Source organism: Ammospiza caudacuta, chromosome 2, assembly GCF_027887145.1.
Source record: "Ammospiza caudacuta isolate bAmmCau1 chromosome 2, bAmmCau1.pri, whole genome shotgun sequence".
Classification (NCBI taxonomy): Eukaryota; Metazoa; Chordata; class Aves; order Passeriformes; family Passerellidae; genus Ammospiza; species Ammospiza caudacuta.
In genome coordinates, this window is record NC_080594.1 from 40319885 (window position 1) to 40344077 (window position 24193).

Here is a 24193-nt window from a genome sequence, read left to right on the forward strand (position 1 = left end):
TGGCTGAATAGCAGAATTATGCATTCAATACACAAATGCATGCTAGTTTTGCATTTGGCATGTGTGTACTTGCCAAATATTTTTGAGCTTTTTTGTTTACCAGGGATTTATGTGTTTTTAGTGAGTAGAGTCTGTGTAGCTACCTGCAAGTGGTCCGAGCTTCAGCTGAATCTCACTCTTGTTTTCACTGTCAGAATGAGCAATTCTCACTACTTCTGAACTCAGCATGAGGCATATGCAGTAACTAATAATTTTCATGATAATTCTAAAAGTGATACTAATTAAAAGAAGTACTGTGTGTTCAGTTTATGGTTTGGACCCTTTTCATCACCTGCACTAAGAAAATGAGTTCTTTTACCTTGTAATCTTTTCACAGTTTGTTCTGCATAATTTCTCTGACTTCTTTGGGTTGGTCTTATCTCCTTTTAGCCTCAAACTTTTGATTAAACTTAGACTGAAGTGGGTGTTTTCAAATCAGCTATTATCAGCAATGCACTTGTAGAGGTATCTCACACTGGTAATATCTTAGTTCTAGCTGGAGAAGCCCCATGTGAAATAACAGGGCGATGAATGTGGCTTTGATATTGCCAGGAAAGGACTCAAAGGAAGATGAGTATTTTGGGCTGCTGATCATCTCAAGAGCTCTAGGGTCTCTCCTTGGGTATGAAATGAGATGATCAGTACCAAGTAAGAGTGAGATGGTTGCAATGTGGGAGGTGTCTTAATTTTTGGCTTTGTTTTTCACTAGCCAAGTCTCTTTTAATTTGTAATAAATTTCTTTTCCCTGAGTGGAATGTGTTTTGCTAATGATGTTAATCAGCAAGTGATTTGTGTTCATTTCAACCCATGAGCTTTTTAATCTTATTTCCTGCCTCAGTCTTATTGAGGAGGGCATGTGATTGAAGGCAGATTTACACTGGATGTTATGCTTGCATTTAGTTGTAACATAATATACTCCACCTGTGGCTAATCCATGGCATGTGAGAACATGTCACAACTAATAACTAATAGCAATAGGGCTGTATTTTAAGTGGTAGAAGCCATTTAGCTGCTGCTTGTTGTTCAACCTCAGCATTGCTAATGCCCTTGTCACTTTAAAAAGACGTTCACATAGAAATAAATGCATTTCATACATTCTCACTGTTGCTATTCTTGCCTTCTTCCTCCACTGATGTTATTATCATGTGAGGTCTAATTTTGATAGCAATCTCCAAAAGCCCTTGTCACTTTACTGTCTATTATGTGCCAGTCCTACACCTGTGGTGCTATATAAATGCTAATAATACATCAATATGCTCATTCTTTGTGAGTTCTGTAGGTGGAGTTCCATCTGGTTTGTATATGTCAATTCAGATGCTGGTGTGAAATGTCATTGCTGTTCAGAATTTGTGATGGTTTATGAGCAGTTGGGAAATGACAGGAAAAAAAATCACAGGACTGGACCTGCTTATGATTTGAAGACATCCAGCCCTGTGCTTAAGACAGTGGCTGTGACTGGTGTGGAATACCCAAGTGGAGTAATTTTCCTCTGAAAAGCCCTAGTTTAAGTAATTGGGACATTAACCGGTCTTTCCTGCTTTTTCTGAATATTTTCAGCTCATCATAATGTATTTATGAAAGTTTTGGTACTCAGAGTACTGACATTTCCTTCACAAACAGTACTTACTTTGGGCTTTGGGAGTGTGTGGTAGGAATTTTGAGCATGCCCAGGCTCCCAAAAAAGCTTTCCTGCCTTCACCCATACAACTGGTCTCAAATGGGCAGGTCCTCAGCTCCAGAAAGATCAGTCTCAGCTTCCACGTAGCCATGAAGGAACTCGGCAGCAGGGAGTGATGCAAGGCCAGAGTAAGTTTATGCAAAATGTGATGATTCTGTGAACATATCTTTTGACTATTCCCTGGGCTGCAGTTTTTCCTTCCCCATGAGATACGGATGGATTTGACTAAATTAGATGAGGAAAACTTCATTTTAAGAACCTTGTAATCTTAAGTGCAAGTAGCTAAAGAATATAGGAAATAAATTTGCAACTTTTCCTAGTTGCAAATTGAATTATGTCTGGCCAATCTAAATTATATTCTCAGCTGCTCTAAGTATACACTCCTTGCGAAGGATTAATGTTACCATGGATTAAAAAGGGAAGCAACTCAGCGTTTTGTTGGTAAAGAGGAAATAAATTTTCCCTTAATTTCATCTCTTGGCCACTTCCACTGGAACAGGTTATGAACAAGCCTAAATCAGGAACTTTCAAAACCAGAAAGTCCTGATAAATAGTAGAAATTAGGATCTTAAATACTACCTTGCTTGGCGCACAGCCGGGATACATATTTGTTACAGAGATACACACCCAGCTGCACAGGGGCTGTCTGGTGGGGTGAGACTAAGAAATGGAAGAGTTTAATTGCATTTGGAAAACCATTTCATCGCCATCACCCAGGGATTAAGGCTGCTTAGGCAGCACGAGAACAGAGAAGCAAAGAAGGCAGGGACAGCCCTGGGGCTGCGGGTGGGAGGAGGAGGAGGAGGAGGAGGAGGAGGAGGAGGAGGAGGAAGGCAGCTGCCTGCCAGCCCCCAGAGCCTGCCAAGTGCCGGCCAGTGTGTCAGCATGGCCGGGAGCCGGAGCAAGGCCTCCCTCCGTGTGTGGCTCGTGTGCCCTGCGCTGCTCGGCTGTTTGCTGCTGGGCTTTCTTACAGGTGAGTGCAGAGAGCCAGGGCTGAGCCCCAGCTTCCCTCCCCTGCACACACTTGTGTGTGCAAGCCCTGGTGTGCTTAACTCACCGGCAGGGAGCTTATGCTGCTCTTCAGAGGCGTGATAAAGTATTTGTCCCACTGCTTTTCTAAGCTTTTCTGTCCAGCAGTTTCAGTTTTCAGGGAGTGAGGAACAGAACAACTCTGTGCTTCAGCTCAGGACAAGCCCTGGTGAGCTGACAGCTTCCCAAAAGAGGCAGCCAGGCATTCAAAGAGAAAAAATTAGTACAAGAGTTTGAGACTTCAGCGATTGCAAAATCTCCCAGATTTATTTTGTTTTAGTTTCCTGTTTTTTACTGAAGATATTTTAAATGCTCCTATTCTGTTGCTATTTTAGAAATTAAGGGTAGAATGTAGAGGAGGAGTTTGACTGACAGCCAAGTTACTGAAGTTTTCATTATGCACAATGAACTTTACTAGAGATTATTCTCTGAAGTCACTTGCAGCATTTGATTTCAAATCAAAATTGCGTGGCCTTTTTAAACTTGTGTTCTAACACAAACCTAACTCTAAAGCATGAAACACAAATACATGAGGGCTATTAAATATATAAAATATTATTTTAATTTTGGAGATCCCTGAGCTGCTAATTCCTGCCACTTGTGCAATGCTTATACATTTCCCTGAACATCATCTTTTGGCCCAGCTCCAAAACAGGTTACTGGGAAACATGGACTGTTAGTCTGATCAAGCATCCCTGTTCAGCTCAGAGCGTTACTACAATTGTATTTAAGTGTAACAGTTCACATATACTGTGCATGTGACAGCACGTGTATTTATCTTCCTTATGAAAATTTTTCCACTTTGGGGTTGTCTAGCTACAATAATAAAACGATTTTTGTTGTTGTTGTTGTTTTTTTTCTTAAGAAAAACTCATACATTTATATACCTCTCCTACTACTATTTATGGCTACTGAATAAACATTTTAAAACTGGCTTGGGTGACAGTTAACTTTATTCTTTCAATTATTAAATAGAATAACCCAAGTCTGTAACTATTACAATGCTGGCAGGGTGGCTGTTGTGTCCTAAACCTTCACTTTAAATATACTTACTCATCTATTTCAATATACATGCATAAACTAAATAAAGTAATTTCATCATGAGTATCAGGAGTTCAAACCTCACACTACAAACAGTTAATTGAGAATTTCAACTATATTTTAAAATTAATGAGAGATGAGTCTATCTTGAAAAGGGGATTTACCAGGGATTTAGGGTTTGCTCTTTTCATTATGTCACTTTTAGGCATTTCAGTCAATGAAATATATTTTACTTTTCTGCTTAAGCCCTCAGACACTGGCAGAGAGTGCTCTAAGCCCTGTTCGTCCTTGTTGTTTTAACTGATTAATACCACAGGTTGCACCTGTGCTCAAACATGTGAGGAAATTCTTGCTAAGTGGGAAACTTTTCAAATGTGTTTCAGGATGGTTTACAAAACTGACGGAGAAAAACCCCAACTCTTCAGATGTGCATCAAAATGTGAGACAGAAACTTGTGGCTGAAATGAAAGCAGAGAACATCAAGAAATTTCTTCGGTAAGCCTTGTGCATTGTTTTTTAAACAATTTTATCAGTCAAAACCACTAAAAAAGTGATAACATCAGCTCCGAGGAAGGGCCTCTGAAAGCAGAGCTTTTAAGATGCTTTAGAATTGTTTCGTTTATACAAAATGTCTTACAACTCTCCTGTTTTCCCCCTCCCCATTTTGAAGTTCTGTTTTTGAAGTGGTTGTGCAGTCAAGTGTGCTTCCCTCAGCTGCATTACTGCCAGTGCTTACCAGTCTTCATTATTTCCCTTCATCATGATTTAATGAATGAATTTTTTTTTCTTCACAAATATCTGAATCCCTAACCTCAGATAACTGCTTTCTTTCAGACTGAGATGACTTTACTCTGTTTGGGGTACAATGACTGACATGAATTTCATCTGACTGATCATCTGCTCAGTGTCTCTTTAAACTTTCAGTTTGAGTAGCTAGTCTAAGTAGAAAATTAATCTATTAAAAACCAATGCTACAAATTTGCATGGCACTGAGTTGCATGTATACTTACAATTTATAATTCCTTTAGTGTGGCCATACTGGATAATGTGCTGTTTATTGAGAGCTCTGACATCCCATTATACCGTGTCTTCTCTTTCTCAGATAAAGCGCTATGTCCATGGTCAGTTGCATGTATGGTTGGTTAAATCTTGCATGATGTTAGTAAATATACTTTTTTGCATTGTAGTGCATCCATGCAGTTCTTTAAAAACATCTAAAGTACTGGGGATATAAAAATACCCTTTTTTTTTCTTCATTCCACGAAAATTTAAAAAACCCACATTATTTGATATATTTATATTTTCTATAGAGGAACTAATATATTCACATGAAAAATAAATAAATACTCTGGCTAGTAAAATGTTTGTGTTCAGCATGTAAGTCAGCAGCTGCGTCAAGAACATCAGAGGATTACTGACAAATTTGATTTCTATACATTTATTCTAAACCCAAAAGGTTTCTTACCTAACATCAATAAACTTTTTAAGTCTACAGGCTTAATCTTATTTTGTATTCATTACTTTCTGTAGATTGGAGAGTTCCTGAAAATGATGTTTGAGTAAGAATCTAGGCAACATAGCATAGCTCTGTAATTAGGCCAATGTCTCTTGGATATTAATGGTTTCTCATTTGTCTGCTTGCTTTGGTGATGGGCCAAATGCTTCATGCTGGTTGGGGATTTTTTTTTTTGCCTGAATTCAAATAAAAATCAGGAAATGCAGAGAAATTGTATTAATATACTATCCAAAAAGTTTGTCAAAGACATAAGAAAATTTGAACTTGAGAATTTTGATCTATATTCTTCATTTTTCAGACTACTACATCTGCTTTTATCACCTGAGGGGAAAAAACTATGAGACTCAGAAAATGCAGACGTTTTGATCTTAGTATTTTATCAGAGCTTTGGAAAGGATTAAACTGTTTAGAAGGGAAAATTTGGAAAAAAAATCACACGTGTTTTTCCTGATGGCATATATTTAGTATACTTAAAGAATTAAAAGTACTTAGAATACTAGTGGGAATTAAAGTGCAAGAGGCAAACAAGCAATGGGGTTTGGCAAAGGTTGCTGCCAGACTTTGGTGCATACCTTCACAGTTTAAAGAGAGGGACTGACAACAGCAGAGAGCAAAAGGTTGTTGTCTACTTAGAGAATCTGGATGCGTTCCAATCCTGGGGCCAGGGGGGACTCATGTGAAAGACCTTTATGTTATGATTGCAATGTTGCTGTAGATGAGAAATTCTGATGATTGCAAGAGGCCCCAGGTGGCTGAAAAAGGCTGGTGTTGTGCCCCTCTTTTAATAAGGACAACCTGGAGGACTCTGAGCTCGTCAGCTTCGGGTCTGGAGGGGTGACAGAACATCCTTCTGGAATCTGTTTTCAAACACACAAAGGACAGAAATATAGTTTGGAGGAGTCAGCATTTATTTACTATTTGTTTGTATGGTCGGCATATTGCCTCCTGTAAGGAAATGACAGGCTACGTGCGTGAGGGGAGACATTATTGTGGCTGTAACAACCTCGACTTTAACAAGGCTTTGGACATTATTCTTTTGAAGCTGAGGGAGTGCACACTGCAGAACAAGGGTTGAAAACAGTCTGAAGTGACAGGCTGAACTGATATTAATCATGGTATTTGCTACCACTAATTAATGGTAATTGCTGGTATCTGCCATCTGTGGGGCAGGCATTGATAAGTAGCCTGTTGGGAATTGGAAGCTGATGCAGAGTACTTGGCTGACTGATGAGCTTTCACCATTCCTTACTTGTTCACTGGGCCAAACAAATTGTACACAGATTGCTGTAGGGCAGCCCAGAGGGATGGATTCTGTTTGGTTGTGACTGTTTATCAACCTTGTGTGTTGTATCTGATATGGAAGTAAATATTGTTAAGAAGGTTTTGTTATTCAGGCTTTTGATTAAGAAAAAATATCAAATCTGTGCAGATAATTTAATGTAATGATTTTCAGGTTAAACTTCTTAGGACATTAGGACACGCTGTGACAATAGTACAAATCCAGGATCAGATACCAGAATTATCTGGAAGGCTTCTTTCTGAATACATAGCTTTCCTATATTTATTCCTGCTTTTTGCATACTGCTAATATTCTTTTGCTGAATCTTTGGCATTGATTTTCATTGCTTGTGTATAGATGTGGCTATTCCTGTTATGCAAAGAAGAAATTCAGTTGACTTATCTTAAGCCCTCAGGAAAGATCCTCTGCTCTGAGTTTATTTTTTACATGTTCTGATGCAGATTCTGATAAGCAGTCATGTTTTACAGCTCACACTTTAAGACCTTACTGTCCATGCAATGTGTCTTGAAGATTAGCTTTATAAACACTGATCCTATTTCGCTTTTGTGTATCTCTGCCTTTGCTGCTTACCAGTGGTTTTCTGTTTTGTTCTAGTTCATTTACCAAGTTGCCTCACCTCGCAGGAACTGAACAGAATCTTCTTCTTGCCAAAAAAATTCAAGGCCAGTGGAAGGAATTTGGATTGGATTCAGCAGAACTTGTTAATTATGATGTGCTTCTTTCATACCCAAATGAAGAGCGGCCAAACTACATTTCACTAATTGATGAGCGAGGGAATGAGGTGATCTTTTCAATGACAAAACTTTGTTAATGTAAAACCTAAAAATCCTCCAGTGATTTCCTGTTAAAAAAGTGTCATCCTCTTCATTCTCACATACTCAGCTCAGCACGTGCTTTATATTATTAAAAAATAATCCAGTGCAAAGGGAGTTCGTATTTAGAAATGGTTTTCCAGGCTATGGAGAAAACACAGCAAAGGGCCTGAGATCTCAGTGCCTCATATGGAAGAGTGAGGATGTGTGGAGAAGCTGCAGTTAACACCTGTAGACCATAAGGTGTTCGAAGGGTTTAGCTTGAGGATACATCTAGGCTAATATCCTGTTTCCATAAACAGCTTTAAGTGGATGCACAGGGATGTTTAAGAACAAAGAAATGTATTTCAGGCATGCAGTTCTTCCAGTGTCTAGCTGTTTTCAACTCAGGGCTTCTCTGAATGTGCTGAAATTAGTCTCTTGAAAAATCCTCATTAGACCTTTTCCAAGTATTTATCCAGTCAGTGACCCTCATTACATCTCTCTTCCAAGTACCTATCCAAACCCTGCTTGAACATCTGTACAATATTTGCTCCCACTACATGCTGAGGTAAGGAATTGTGGAGATACTATCAGTTTTATGTAGTATTGCCTTGTTTCCCTTGCTCTGAACCTGATCTCACTGGTTTCCTATGGTGTCTCCTAAGTTAGTGTTGGAAGTACTAATGAACTAGTCAGCCTAGGGTTTTTCTTTTGAAAACCTGGGGAAATGAAGAAGTAGATGTAAATTCTGACAAGGATCCTGAGCAAGGAGGGGAGGTGGGACTGCTAGAGAAGCATCATAGCACATAAATAAGGATGAAGAGCCAGGGGAGAAAGTAAGGAATGTGTGCTGAGGGACGACACAAGCTTAGAGGTGAAAGAATGAAGAAGTTCTTCCAGAAACCCTGTGCAGTGTCTCAGCTGTAGTCTCACAAGGTGACAGAAGGTGGATGTGCACCTTAAAGCAACATGAGTGTTACAATGCATAGTGATGAAAGGCAGAACTGGAGTTTAACTGGGGCATCACTAGATAAGAGATAAAGATAATAATGCAGGTAGGAGAAACCACAAAAAGACACCTGGGATCGCATGGATGAACCAGATGTCTCTTTCTGTCACCACCACTTGGCAATTTTAAGCTACTTCTTTCCTTAAGTTCAGGGAGTGACAGATGAGCATCTTCTGACACGTGATCTGTCTCTTTGTATTCATATCTGCATTCTGTTACAAAGGTTCACCTCTGGATCCCTACCTGTGTCTTTGTTTGAACTTATGTGTACTAGTTAGAACTGTATTTTTTGCTATCAATTCATGGAAACTATAATTTAAACTGCTGACAAAGCTAACTAACTTGGCAAAAGCCAAGGCTTTTGATACTTTTCATCCGTAGGACTGCAATATTTTGAAATAGTAATTATTTGACAAGGAGCCTGATGCACAGAAACTGAATAACTATCTTCTGACTTTAGTTTAAACTATAATTAATGTTTTTTTAATGTGTGAATTTGTGCCTAGAATGTTTGACCAAAAACTACTGTTATTTTATAGGTTTTCAATACATCATTGTTTGAACCACCTCCACAGGGGTATGAGAACGTTACTGATATACTACCACCATATAATGCTTTTTCAGCACAGGGAGTGCCAGAGGTAAGGAAAGAAATTATGTAATGGTACTATTACCTATTTTTTGAAACACTTTCTGGGACAGAGTGCTCCAACTTCTCAAAAATTTGTTGCAGTAGTTTTAATTCCCATTTGTCTTAATTAAAGAACACTTAGGCACAGATAGACATCATATTATACAAAGGTTGAGCTTTCTCAAATTGTTCAAACTCTGAATCACATAATAAGTGAAAAATTTTTATCTTGATGGAAAATTTTGGATACATCTCAGATTGTTCCATATTATTCAGTCATATGTAGAGGACTTGCTTAAGGCACAGGTAGAAGTAGCCTTTAGTAGAATAACACTAGAATATTTATATCAAGTTGAAAGACATTTTAGATTAAATTAATGCCTTCAAAGGCCACAAAAGGTCCTCACTTAATCTGCTAATTCATTATGGAACAGGTCAGGGACAACATTGCATTGCATGAATGAATGAAATTTTGTAATAGTGAGTGTTTGTGTATGTAAGTCATATCACTGCTTTGTCACAGTCAGAGAAGTTTGTCAGTTTACCAAAGTACTCTGGTTTATTTTCCAGCCTGTTTTTAGGCCTGTTAAGTGCAGGATAATAGCCAATCAGAATTTTGAGCCAAAGCTTCCTATGAAATATTGTGGATCTTTTGCTATTGTTTTTATGGGCACTGGGTCTCAGTTTTAGAAATGAAAAAATAGTTTAAAATTCTCTGTCATAGATAGTGAATGAAACTTTATTTCTGATAATGAGTATTTTGTTTGTTGACTGACCAGTGGCTACAACACTGCTTTTCCTTTCTGCCCAGGCAGATCTGGTGTATGTGAATTATGGCCGTACAGAAGATTTTTTTAAGCTGGAACGTGAAATGGGAATTAACTGTACAGGAAAGATTGTCATTGCCAGATATGGGAAGATCTTCAGAGGAAACAAAGTAAGGGTTGAGTTTTAATTTTTCTTCTGTGGGTCAGACACTGTTGATGGTAGAGCTTGAGGGAATTAATAAGGGCTGTTCATTGGAACATACAAGCAGAAGGAAGCCTGCAATCTATCCATTGTGACTGCAGTCTACGAAAAACTTCCAAAGCAATAAAACCAGAAGAATTTATTAAAGTCTTGAGACAGAGATGACTGCAAACTCCCCAGGCAGTTCTTGCAAGAGAATAATTCAGGGAACTGAGTAGTTTGTAGAGCCAAGTCTGTTGATACATGCCATCCATAGAACTGCAGTACTTTGAAATAATAGCAATTTGACAAGGAGTCTGATGCACAGAAACTGAGTGACTATCTCTCCTGATTTTAGACAAGAAATCTGGCAAAACTGGTGATAGTGGGGCAGTGGGGATGGTAGTCAGGTTTCGTGCCTCATTTTTATGTTCTGTTCTTCATTTCATAGCCTTGAGCAATGAAAAAAGGTTTGACACAAAAAATGAACATACTGTGTTTCACTATGCTTGATTCTTCTGCTAAATCTGGGATAATTTTCAACTCTTTCACATATTTGTCTTCTAAAACATGCCTGCATGGAAGCAAATATCAATATTCAGACTTACTACTGCATTAAAACAAAAGCTGCATCTTAAAGCCAAATAATTTCACAGGTTAAAAATGCCATATTAGCAGGAGCCCAAGGGATCATACTTTACTCTGACCCTGCTGACTACTGTGCACCTGGAGTACATCCTTATCCAAATGGATGGAACCTGCCAGGTGGAGGAGTCCAGCGTGGGAATGTATTAAACCTGAATGGAGCAGGGGATCCTCTGACTCCAGGTTATCCTGCAAAAGGTGAGTGCAGGTTCTGTAGCCTGGACCATCAAGTACTTCATAAACTGCTGCTGAAAGTGTGGCACTATAAGTTAATTAATTTTCAGTACAGATGCACAGAAGAAAGCTGCTTGAAATTCTTATTGACAATAGTTAATTTTCTATTGCACACTAAGTTCTGTTTCTGTCAGTCTGACTGCTTTCAGTTAGGCAGCGGAATAAAGTGTCCAGGAAACTCTTTATATGGTCCCACCCTTGTGACACTTAGAAAAGCAGGATGTGTAAGTTTACAGACTGTGAAGCAGCAGAAAATGACTGAGAATTTATAGCCATTTTAAAATATCCATGTTTCTCAAGAGGACCACTTTAGTTTATACTTTGCCATCAAAGAGGACTAATAGCTTTACTCGGAGGTATGTTTCCTTGCTAATGATAAGTTCCAGGAAAAAACAGTTTAAAATCCTTTTTAAGGGGAATAAAATTTCCTGTAGCAAAAATAAGAGCAGTCTGGAGTCTTTCAAAAGTTGGCACCATGTGCTTCTCTTGTCCTTGTTGGCATCCTAAACTTGATCTGGACTAAGATGCCTGCCAGTGCTGGGTGCTGGTGGGATGGCTGTACAGGGATGCTTCTGGAAAGCTCATGGGCTTGTGTGGCCCCTGCTGGGGACATAGGACAGTCTAAACCAGGAGAGGTTGTGTGTGCCAGGCCCAGCAGACTCAGAGAGACACTGGCGGTCTTCGACCCAGGTAAATGCATCTGTGCATGTCCTCTGCAGCTTGTCAAGCAGCTGCACGGGTGCCATTTTCACCTCTCATGCCAGCTTGGAGGAAGTGTTATAACATGGTTGGACAGCAAATCTAGCCTTGCATCAAGCATGGAGACATCTTTTGCACGGCTGTGCAGATGGTTCTCTCATTACAGTTTGGTTTTCTAGAAGCAGTGTGTGAGAAATGATGTAAGAATTAAAAAGAATCATGCACGCTGGTGGCTGCTCTGCTCAAAAGCGTTTCCAGTTTGGTTAAAGTTGCTAAGAACGCCATAAACTTTACATTTTGTTCTGTTTTCTCAGAGTACACTTTCAGGTACAAGGTTAATGAAGGTGTAGGGATTCCCAAAATCCCAGTTCATCCTATTGGATATCATGATGCAGAAGTGTTACTGCGGTGAGTATACATCAGCCCTCCTCTCCAGAAGTCAGGGTTGACAAATGTGCAGACAAATTTTTCATATTAAGATGGCAAAGTCTATGTTGTTACTTGCATTTGCTACTCTTTTGTAGTAATTGAAGTAATTCAGAAATAATAATGTAGTAATTAACGTAGTAGTAATGTAGTTATTCCAGAAAATGTGGAAAATTCAAAGCATTCTGTTTTTGCAATAATGCTTTTAAGAATTTTGTAAAACCACCTAGGTTTTGCTGCAATAATTATTAAGAGAATTTAGGGTTTCATCCTAACGATCAACTGCATTTGTCTTGGTTTTTGCTTCACAGTGCAATGGGAGGACCTGCAGCTCCAGACAGCAGCTGGAAGGGAAGTCTCAATGTGCCTTATAATACAGGGCCAGGATTCACAGGCAACTCTTCTGCAAGGTCTGTTTTAATACTTTCCTGTTCATACAATTTTGCAAAAAAAAAAAAATCTTTCTGAGGAAAAGGCTCTGAATCAACACATCTAGGGATACTCAGGAGATACTTACTTCCTTCTGCTAGGGAATATTTGGAGATAATAATTAGAATTTGAAAATAAATTCCATTACAAAAAGATAATAAATTAGCAGATCAAGCCACTTGACAATGACATTTGTCAATAAATTGCAATAAAGCTAAAGCTCACTTTTCTCTGACTTTTCCACATAAATATAGTTTCAGTTTACAGAAGGTATTATTCAGTAGGACTGTTCGTGGACCCAATGAACAGTGTGTAAAAATGGTATATCATTATCACTACTCTGTCTCCTGGATAACAAGAGTATGTCTGAATATATATATATAATTTTATAAAGACTTCATTTATCATTATTCTTTTCTGCTCTGCTTTAACACTAGCTAGCTGAAAATGAATAAAGTAGAAATAACTACATAAGAAAGCATATTTGACATAATTACAGTGCTGTTTGGAGTATCTAGAAGAGCAACAGTGAGAAAACAATATGATTCATCCGCAAAACTTGTATTTTTGAGTAGAATTTTTAATATCTTCCTACTTGATAGAGTAACATTTTTGTTGTAAATATGAATTAATTCTACACATCTTTCTCAGAGCAGTTCCATATCAAAATGAACCTTTTGATTCTAGGTAGAAAGTCACTTGCACATGGGAAGTGTGCACATACATGCACGTTCAAGGCGCTGGTGTCTGTTACTTTCTGGGCAAAGATCCAGTGGCTCTCCTGAAGTGGGTTTTGATTTTGACAGCTATGCAGATTTGCTGCTGAAAAGATAACTTCAAATGTGGATCTCCTGAGTTTTTTGCCAGGCAGACAACCCCCCATTGTTTGGTGCTTTGTTTCTTCCACAGCTTAAGAGGGCCGAACACGTGCTAGTTTTATCTCTCTGAATACCGGGATTCCCTTGGTTGTTATAAAATTTCATAAGTGAATTTTGCTGGTGAGGGACAGGGAAGAAAAATCTGTGCTTCTAGCAGAAGGTTTTCTGCCCCTAATGGAGGATTCCCTGCCCATGACAGGGAGGTCGGAACTGGATGACCTTTAAGGTCCCTGCCAACCCAAACCATTCTGTGATTCTGTGACTGACAAATCTTAATCACTTAGATCCACTGTCCTAAACACAGATTTCAGTTTATTCCTGGATGAATATTCCTAATCTTTTTTTCTTCAAGTTCTGTATTATTGTAAGGCCTAAGCTAGGAAACCAAGGTTTATTCTCTATAAACATCTGCACATCCACAATTATAATTTTGGTCAAAATGTAGATTTTTTTTTTATTACTGTGCATGTTTTTCAGTTTATTTGTTTAGTACACAATTATCTGATTGGTTCCCATTAAAAAAAGTTCTATAAATTCTATAAATCTTTGCAAATGTATAGACTAGCCCAGCACATAGGCTTTTTTCTAAGGCATCAGCAGCAGGCTTAACTGAAATAAAAAATGTGTCTCTGAGACAGCATGACAGTGCTGAACATACATTGGATCAGTGCTGAAAACTCAAAGCAGGACAGAAGCACAAACTCTCTGGTTTATGTGTTATTGGCATTGGTTTTTTATTGTCTTATTAATCAGAAATGGTTTCTACACACTCCCTTTCATTTCAGAAAAGTCAGAATGCATGTTCATACAAGCAACAAAATCACACGAATTTACAATGTCATTGGCATCCTTAGAGGAGCTCTGGAACCAGGTGAGCATCAGTTGCTTGATGATTTTTTTTTTCCTTCTTTCTTTTGTATTTGTGTTGTACTTGTTTTGTATTTCTATTGTACTTGTGTTGTAGGAAAATTAAAATGTTTTAGATAACCGTACAATACAGAGTCTTGAGAAATTCTTAGTAGTTTTTCTCTTTCCCATCATACTATTTGTCATTGGCATTCCCAAGAATAGCATTCCCTATAAAATACAGTGATAGACATCAGAGAATGTTTTTTTTATAATGCCTGTCACTTTACAGTAGGCTTCACCTTACATCAGTCATACATTTTGCCTTTGCAAAAATTAACATAATTCAAATTGCAGAAACCTAGTGATGATTTGGAACATTAACATTATACTATTGATACTATTGATATAATATATATTGATACATTATACTATTGTAGCAGGTCATACAGAACAAAGACTTTTAGATGGAAAAATATTTATTAAATATTTATTGTCTTTAGTTGCAGACCTTAGTAGAATAGGTGAATGATTGCAGATTCCCTTAAGAAATAAACTTGTAGCACTGGTATTGAACTTCATATTTGATTTCATACAAGTAAAGATGCAATCAAAGGAAATCACAGGTAATCCTAGTGCATTTTTAATTATTAATTGATACTGTATGTTTGTTTCCAGACAGATATATTATTTTAGGTGGTCATAGAGACTCTTGGGTGTTTGGTGGTATTGATCCAACCACTGGTGCTGCAGTTCTGCAAGAAATTGTACGGAGTTTTGGTAAAATGAAGATGGAAGGTAACTTAATGCAGATGTAAAATGATAGATATGGAAAACAGCAGCTTTGAGGATCAGTGCTTCCATAAGCTGTTGTATTGATTTAACTTTTCACCTCTACAGAAAGTTTTATCTCTCATTATGAAAGTTGTAGATTCATTGAAGAGATACATATGTGGCATTGCGTGGTAGTTGGCTGAATTTATCCCCTTGTGAGTGTAATGGTACCGTCTTAGCTGTGCAGATTGAAAATATTGCATTAAGAAGAAATGCTTCTGCAGTAATATGTTCCTCTAAGGATTTTAGAGAGGATTTTTTTACTGTTATATCAGTTAAGTGCTGTTTTTAAAGCAATTGCAATTAACTGTGGTCAGTAGACTTTTAAAGTACAAGTTGAACTTTCAAATTTAATAATGTAATTGCAGGTTGGAGACCTAGGCGAACTATTATTTTTGCTAGCTGGGATGCAGAAGAATTTGGATTATTGGGTTCCACAGAGTGGGCTGAGGTAAATAAAAAAACCTGTGTAAAGTAAAGCAGAATTGGAAAGTGTGTTGCAGGTGACTGCAGTACCCAGGATCTATTCCTAAACTGCAATCAAAACTCTGTGCTAAAATTGGAGTACAACAGGCTCCTTCAGGTGTTGTGAGGCACTCATGTATTTATATAAATTACCTACCTACCTAGCTTCTTACAACATAAGTGCACTAACTCTTCTAAGATTCAAAAATCTACTTTGATTCAAAGCTAATATCCCACAGTGGTCTCTATGTGGATATCTGTCTCATAATTTAACAGAATTATAGCATTTTATTTAATCCAGATTGGTCTAACTTTCTATTTGAGAAATTCCTTAGTTTCTATAAATTCAAGTCCAGATCCTGAACTTCTGATGTGTAAGCATGCCAAGCCTTTGGTACAAAAATCAATCCTACTGTGCAAATGAAAGAATAGATAATTTATGAGTGAATAGAGTCAAAATTCATGTGAATTCCAGCATTGTAGATTCTCAGGGGCAGGACAGCCAATTAATTCTGCAGGAGAATCCCTGACTGTATACCTGCCTGAAACAAGAATGTTGGCAAATTCAGAAATGAGGTTCTGGGTATTTCTATCTTCCTTTTCCTATTGGCCATATTCAGTTCTTATTAGATTTGTTCAACCCCAATAAGAAATATAGGTCTTACAAGAGTTTTCATTCTTTGTCTGTAAAATCCAAATTAGAAATAGAGCAGGAAGAAAACTGCCTGATAAAACACATTTCTGCTGAACTATATCAATTTATTAGTACTGAATAGTTTAACAGAAATGTGTTGTCTTATTCTTCTATTAGAATTTTATTTACAAGTTAATATTTAGCTGTGTGGATAGAGCTTTCAGAATCTATAAAATAAAAAATCTTTTAGTTTAGATTATTGGCATGTATTTCAGCAAATCACAAAATTACATAGCAAAACGGCACATGTCAGAGGAGATAACAAACCCAGAAATATGCTTCCAAACACCAAGGGGATTCCATCACTCTTCTGTTAACAAAGCTGAGATTTCAGATTTGTACTATTTTTTTCACTCATAAACTGTTTGGCTTCCAGCTTTAACAATGTCTTCATCTTACTGCTGATTTATGAAACATGAGGAAAAAGTAATTTAAATTATTTTAAATAATTTACTGAGATATTTTAAATAGTTGGCATTAAATTTTCATCCCACCTGAACTCATGAACTCCACTGGTGGCAAAAATATCTGTATGTAAAACTTTATTTATTTGTGATTTCTTTGTCTGTGTACCTTTGCATACATATAGGTGCTGTCAAGAAAAAAAGCCACACAATTATTTTCATTATGAGGAATATGAAACAATGATGTTTAAGAAACCAATTTCTCTTGAACAAGTCATTAATAAATTAGGGAGTTTTCTTATGTTCTATTTGTTAAATATTGCTACTCCTGTTCTGTAATGGGTTTTGTGTAATAATTTGGTATCTAGTAGTCTATCATTAATTATTTCATGAAATGGCAGCTGTAAAAGGTTAGAAAACTGTAGGCACAGTTTGTATTTGACCGTGTCTTTTAATTTTATTTTTCCTTACTTCATCTTGGTGGTGTGCATTACTACTTTTTTAGACCTAAATTAGATTCAGTTTCTCTAGAGACATTCCTCACAGCTTACATTGCTCTTCTCTGCAGCTGCCAGATCTGTCACGTATTAAATCTCAAGGAAAATTAACCCATGATGTTCACCATCTTCTGTGTAACAGAAAGAATTCAGCTGTGGCAACATTCTTTTCATACACAGATGATCTCCATAGCTCATAAACAAAGATATTTATTTGTACTGCAAATACGATTTTGAGTATATGCAAGGCCCCATATAGACAAGCACAATCTTGCTCCCTCCCATCACATTCTTTTCATGATCTCCTCTCCTTGTTTTTCTTTGTTTTTTTTTACATTATGTATTTATTAATTACCAATTAAATTTTTAGTTCATGTGGCTTACGAATTATTAGTTGGGTTATAAATTGAATTACTCAAGTAACAATTGCTAACCTAATTAAAATATCTGTCACAAAGCCAAAATCTCATGAAATACCACTTGCTAATTAGAATATCAATTTCAAATATAATTACCAGTTTGAAAAAAAATAAACAAGACGTCAGCATATATTTAGCATGAAAGCAATGCTTAGTGAACTCAAAATAGTCAGTCAACTGCATTTAAGAAGAAAATTTCAGTGCTTTGACTTTCCCTTTTGAAAAGGAAGATTGTAGATGTGTCAGGAGTGCTTGGTTTATCAGTGTTAAAATTGAGTTCAGTGCTGGGAGCACATATGGAAAATGATGGGATGAAAAGCATGGAGGAATTCTGGCTGAGCTCACAGTCACATGTTGCATGTTCAGAAAGTCCAGAAGTGCAGAGCTGAAATGCATGTAATAACCTAATTTTACTGTGCTACAATTCTCTCCAGTAATTTTTTCTGCTCCATTTTGCTCTTGTGTGATGCAGCAGGCAGCACCTACACTTTGTGGATGTTTTCCACAACAAATTAAGTCCCAGAAAGGAGTAATGAATTTCATATGCCCAGAACATTTACCCATCCTCAAACAATATAATTAGTAAGGTACACAGTAGTAATTATCCTGACTGAGATCTTAATGGTAATGCTCTAAAAATCAATGCACTTGACCTGCTCTTGACTAAATGCCACTAATTGGAAGTAAGAATTGTACATTTACAACCCTAGGAAAATGCCAAAGTCCTTCAGGAACGGGCAGTCGCTTACGTCAACGCAGATTCTTCTATAGAAGGTGGGTCTTTTCTTTTAAACTTTACCTGCCTTTACAGCTGTAATTTTTATTAGCTCTCTGTCAGTTATTTACTGCATGAGATAACTATTGTGGTGTACAGAGTAAGTGTAGCAAATATGGAGTTAAGAGGAGAGAGAGGACAATTTAAGTTTTCACATTGCTTTCTTTTGCAAGTAGTGCCATCCATGAGCTGCAGTCCACGTGTCTGAGTCCAGAATATCTCCTCTGGAGGAGTTTATTATTCTGTGCTAATGAACTGAGCATTCTGTATGGTAAACTGTCTCTTAGCTGCATTAACTTTAATTTACAATTGCAGTTTTAATATATGACAGTCTGCTCCTTGTTCTGGTCATAGCTCCAGCTCCTTTCCCTCTGGAATTATAATATTTTGAGACAATAAATTATCATGATGGTAAGACCTCAGGCTTACATTTTGTGGGGGTGGGAGATGCTTTGGTGCTTTGAGCCAGTGCACTCACCTTTGTTGATTGCCAGGAGCAGGGAGTATGTATTTATTACAGCAGGACTTTTTTAAAAAATAGACCCTGAAAAGTGTTTCACAAAAAAACCTTATCCACCATTATCCAATTTTCTATGTCCTTCAGATTATGAGAAGAATATGCCATTTAGGAATGCTCTTAGAAACTGGCCTTTGTTTTTTTGAGAGGGTCCAACACTATGATCTATATTATGAAGTCCTTCTGAAATTGTGCTGGACTTTATTACAGAAAGACCTTTTTTACTGTTTTCTGTGCTGAAATAATAGTCAGAAGGGTCCTGTGAAGCTGCTCTGAATCATAACCTCTGTTACTTAGGGCGTTACTCTTCCCATGTCAAATCCAACTTATTTGGGCTTCCTGTGTGTGAATAAAATTGATATCTACAGGCATATTTGGGAACTCTTTTTATTCCTGTCAGCTAAAAATTTTGTCTATCACAAGAGGATTGGAAAGAAAGAAATGCCAAACCCAGTTTTTAAATGCTCAGTTGGAGCTGGGAAATAAGGAGAGTTAGAGCTGTTCCTTCATTTATGCTGCCTAGATGCTGTGTTAAAAGTAGAGCAGAATTTCACACCTAGGAAATCTCACAAATGAAATAATAGTTTACAACTTCTTCATATTCTCACCATGGATTGTAACGCATATTTTTTAGTTGGTTTGCAGCCAACATGCTGCTGCCTTAACAATTTTCTTCTGAATCTTGATTATTCAAACATGTCTCTTGCTTTATGGATTAAAGGAAATGCGAAAGCAAAACAACTGGAAAAGAAGTGTGTAATAAGGAAAAGAACACCATGTTCAGTGCACTGGCTTAAATACCTTGGACATCTCTCACCTGAGCAGTGAAATCCCCTGGGGACTCATGGCATTCATCTGCTCTGAAAATTATTTTGTTTATCATCATGTATTCTCCTCAACACTTCTTATACCACTTTTTTCTATTTATTGTCCTGTAGCAATGAAAAGAAGCAAAGCAAGTCATTGCTTTAAGCACTTTTGTGGCTTGAATTTCCAGTTTTCACATACAGACTCTCCTTGGAAACATCATTAACATTATCTGGTATTTTTTCCATCATCTCACTGTCTGCCTTCTGTTCGACAAAAGCTTTGGGAAGTGTATGAGTGACAAGGGCTTGTAGCTAATGAGGGATAATTAGGCATACTTCAGAGCCGTGGGAAGGGTTAATTACATTACTGTGGATGTACTATAACCAATACTTTATTGCCTTGTAGTGGCAGTAGCTTACAAAGTGAGACCATGCAGTTTATTGCTGTATATATCTGAGGCAAAATTGTAATTTTTGCCTTAGTCAAAAAGTTCTTCTAAGAAAGGACTGCAGGGTTTAATCCATTAAGAAGATAAAGCCACTAGTACATGAAGGGAAAATTTTCATGTTTTTGTTTTATTTTCAGGTAACTACACATTAAGAGTTGACTGTACCCCTCTTCTCTACAAACTGGTGTATAATCTGACAAAAGAGGTATAGAATCAATCTACTTTTCTGCCTTTTTAACAATAAGTAAGACTCTAAGTTTATTTGATAAAATTGGGCTATCGAATAATACCAGACTCTTTTTATTACTGTGCTAGAAGATTCCACCAAAATCAATAGCAAAATATCCCATCAGCAGTACACACAGTTCCTCAGTATTCTTAGAAGGATGGAAATGTGTCACTGACATAAGTGGAATCTTATTTGCAATACACAGTAAAAAAAAAATAATAAAAGCAAAATGCTTGAGCAAGATCAATTCTCTAAAGTTATAAACATTGAAGGGAAATATTTTTGACATTGACTGGCTACCATTTTCTCTCTGTCTGTTCCCCTGAATCTCCTCCATATCTCACTCAGCCTCTGAAATATGTGATAAATATTGAAGGATTAAGAAGGTGTTTTAGCAGGTCTGATGTGTGGATTTGCTTTGTTTCAAGTGGTCTAACCATGACTCCTTTACTTTCACCTCTCGGGAGATGTTATCATAATGCTGAAAGGTTGTGATTCATTAAAGCATGGAACTTTATTTTCCATATGAGTTAACCAGATTAGACTTCTGAGCTATTGCCACGACCCTCAGATGTGGATTCATCTCAGCTAACAAAAGACAGAACAACAGCAACACAGGCTCCCTGTAAAGGCATTGGGTAGAAATTGGTGCCTTTAGGATGAGATTTGTTTGACCAAATGTGGTTGCCTACCTTTGTATGTACTGAACTCAAACTATTCCCCCCCTAATCTTAAGGGAGCTCAGGTCACTTGGTCCAGTGTTAAAATCTGCCCTGCAATGGCACTTAGTAGGGGGACTCCAGCTACCAATCTCCCATTGTGCTAGATGCATTCATCCCAAGTTATTTTCAAACACAGCACACTTCTACCACCTGAAATGCCATGGTTTAGATCTGGGAAAGTTTATCTGTGCTATTCCCATGATTTTCTTTTCTGTGTTTTATTTTCCTGTCAGTTCTGTCTTAATCTTTCATCCTTGCAGAGGGAAGAAGCTGTGCTGTTCAAATATTAGCTCTGACACTTGGCACACTGAAGAGCATTCTCTTTTGTCTAAAAAAATTGTCGTGTCCTTAGTGCTGCAGGGCCCTTGATAAAATAATTTACTTTCTGTCTGCACTAAGCCACTAACTCAGGAAGACATTTCACTGTAAAAGATAAACAAAGTTACAAAAAAGTGCTCAATGCTAAAATTAGCACCTAGATCTGATCTTAAGTCAACTATTCAGCTATTGCTGGTTTGAGTAGAAAACTTCCATTAAAGTACAATGCAAAGTACTTCAGACTGACTTGTAAAAATAAATGTCACATTCACTGTTATTTTAGCTTTTAACAGTAGAAGTATGATGTTAACAATAGAAAACCTGGAAGCCTGATTGTGCCTGTCCAAAGAAAAGTTATTTCTGTTCATATTAAGGTGTCCAACATCCAGTTATCCAACATCCAAAGATCTCTTTGCCCTTCTTGTTTTTTAGTGGGCCAGTCCTCACCAGAAATAAGTCTAGTGTACACATGAAGTGTTTTCTTTCAGGGAGTTCTGCATTTAATTGTGGTCCAGCTACAGATGGGACATTGAGCTGTTGACTGTCTTCTGGGCCCTGCTTTACTGCCAGGGTTTAGACATTTGGTCACCACCAAATGGTGTCTGCAATAGTTCAACTCCAGTCCTCCTGTGATTATCACTGATTCTTTTGCATTTATACTTAGAGAACTCTTCATCTTCTCTTGAGTTAGCAGGAAGCTTATGCTGATCCTAGATTGGGATCTAAGTCAGGGCAAATATGTTTTACTGTGCTCTCAGTGTTTTATGAAAAAGCTGACTGATGTTTTTACATGACCAAAGCTGTTAGAATAACATCTTTGCCAGAGCATAGAGTGCTTTTCCTCCCACATGTCAGAGTTCAGCTTGCTCTTATTAATGTGCAGTTTTCACTTTAGCCCTAGGACTTGACCAGAGTACCCAGAAAATGACAGCAGCCAAGCAGTTATTTCACAAAGTTGTTATTTTCCTGCTAGCTGCTGACAGAATCTCAGAGGTCAGAACTCTATGCAATTTCAATTTGGAGTCTGAATGTTTTTCAAGGTCGAATTTAAGTCTCAAAAACATGGTGGGACCATGTAAGTGTCCATGAACATTTATGCTTAGTATTTTGGAAAAAAAAAAATCCAATCCTCTGCACATAATAGCCAATCTTATACTTAAAGGACCATGTCTATTAAAGGTTGTTTAAGTGTAGGTGGAGACCAGGGTTGGAGTCTTGACTTATTTCTACTCTGCCACAGATTTTCTAAGAGCTTTCATCAACTTATTTTATACCCTTTCATAGTTCTGCTGGCAGCATGATGACAACACTAATACTTACCTTTTCCATCCTGGTTACAGAGTTTTTGGGGGTTTTTTTGAGGTGCAGGTGTGAGACCTACATTTGTACATACAGTGTCTTGCACAATGATTCTCCAGGCTTGGTTGAGTTCCCTTGGAACTGCTATAATTATTTTGTACCTTTCCTGCAGAACAAGCAGTCGAATTTTAGGTTTAGCCTTGTTGAGAGAATATTGCTGCTGTGCAGGGGAAACCTCAGGACAAACAGGTTGTGATTTTCATCTCCCCATGCCTGCTGAAAGGAAAACAGGTTCCAGTATACTGAGGAGTCCCACAGGATTGCATTTGCTGTTGTGTGTGTCCATGCACATTTCCCCTGTAGTAGATGAGCTCCAGGTCACATCCTTTTAACCTGTTCTTTCCTACTGTCTGTGGTTGGTTCCAAGTTCCTGTGAGATGCTTTCCTTGTTTGGGAATGCATAAATGTGAGTAACAAATGTCAATATTCACTTCCCTGCAAGCAGCAGCACTGCTGGTTAAGAATGAAGCTGGGAGCTGCAGAGATCTCCTTTGATAATGAATCGAGTTAGAGGTATTTCCAATGAGATTATCATATTTCCCTCTCCAGATTTTAAGCCCTGATGAGGGTTATGAAAATAAATCTCTTTATGAGAGCTGGCTGGAGAAAGATCCCTCATCTGAAAATAATAACTTTCCCAGGTAAGTTAATATGTTTCAGGGTTTAATACCCCAATATTTTAATCATATCATGGCATGGCTACTCACTAGAATTTTTTGAGATGTGCTATTTATGGCAGCAATAAAAAACCTTTTAGTGCAAGGTGACCCTCTAGCAATAATATTTTTAATAGTAAAATAAAATAGTATTATTTTTATTTAATGATGGTGACATTATTCCTGTGATGAAATGAAGCCTCACACTTTCTAAAGTCCTTTATATTAGTAGAAAAGCAATTTGAAAAGCATTCAAAAAAAAAGCAGGGTGGGGAAAGGGTTCAAAACATAGTTTAGTCGCCTACTAGATAAGATAAAATCAAAATTGTTAGGATAAGCAAACAGTTGATAGAAGCTGACTAGAGCAGTAATTAAAAAGCAGTAATTTAAAATCTTGAGATAATTATTTCTTGTTTATTCAATGAATGTAAATGTATTACATTACAAATCTATATATGAGTGCGGTAGCATTTCATATTTCAAGGTGTTGCAACTCCAAAACACTCTTTCCACCTGTGACTGAGAAAGGCTCAATCTTATTCCCAGTGTGGCGTTACTGACATAAGGCAGACAGATCTGCCCCCTTTTGTGATGTGACAAAAATCTTCTGCGTGTTTCTGGCTCTGCTAAGATGAGTTTCTGGGTTCATTAGACCCACTGAGATTTCTTCCTTTTGAAAAAGCAGCCACATTTGATCTTTCTTAGTTGATGCACATCATTCCTTATGTACACTAACTTCAGCTGGAAAAAGAGGAAACTTTTTTTTTTTTTTTTTTTTTTTTTTTGGCTGATAAACACTAATTATTCATCCGGCCAGACACATAGACCTGAAAGTTAACTTCAAATGTAAATATTTGAAAATGCTTGGGGTGCTGTGTCTGCCTTGTGCCGCCTGCTCGCCCCT

The 24193-nt window shown here is 37.5% G+C and overlaps 1 protein-coding gene across 1 annotated transcript in view; it reads left to right on the forward strand.

Annotated features, from left to right (window-relative positions):
* Window positions 1-2575: 2575 nt before the first annotated feature.
* LOC131554876 (N-acetylated-alpha-linked acidic dipeptidase 2-like) overlaps window positions 2576-24193 on the forward strand; it is a 30683-nt gene continuing 9065 nt past the window's right edge. The window contains exons 1-14 of the mRNA XM_058800465.1: window positions 2576-2690; window positions 4171-4282; window positions 7198-7384; window positions 8946-9047; window positions 9849-9974; window positions 10642-10828; window positions 11878-11971; window positions 12301-12399; window positions 14082-14167; window positions 14821-14940; window positions 15345-15427; window positions 18166-18229; window positions 20143-20210; window positions 23183-23274. Coding sequence (XP_058656448.1) covers window positions 2603-2690; window positions 4171-4282; window positions 7198-7384; window positions 8946-9047; window positions 9849-9974; window positions 10642-10828; window positions 11878-11971; window positions 12301-12399; window positions 14082-14167; window positions 14821-14940; window positions 15345-15427; window positions 18166-18229; window positions 20143-20210; window positions 23183-23274 — 1508 coding nt within the window. The 5' untranslated portion in view covers window positions 2576-2602. The remainder of the gene's footprint in view (window positions 2691-4170; window positions 4283-7197; window positions 7385-8945; window positions 9048-9848; window positions 9975-10641; window positions 10829-11877; window positions 11972-12300; window positions 12400-14081; window positions 14168-14820; window positions 14941-15344; window positions 15428-18165; window positions 18230-20142; window positions 20211-23182; window positions 23275-24193) is intronic.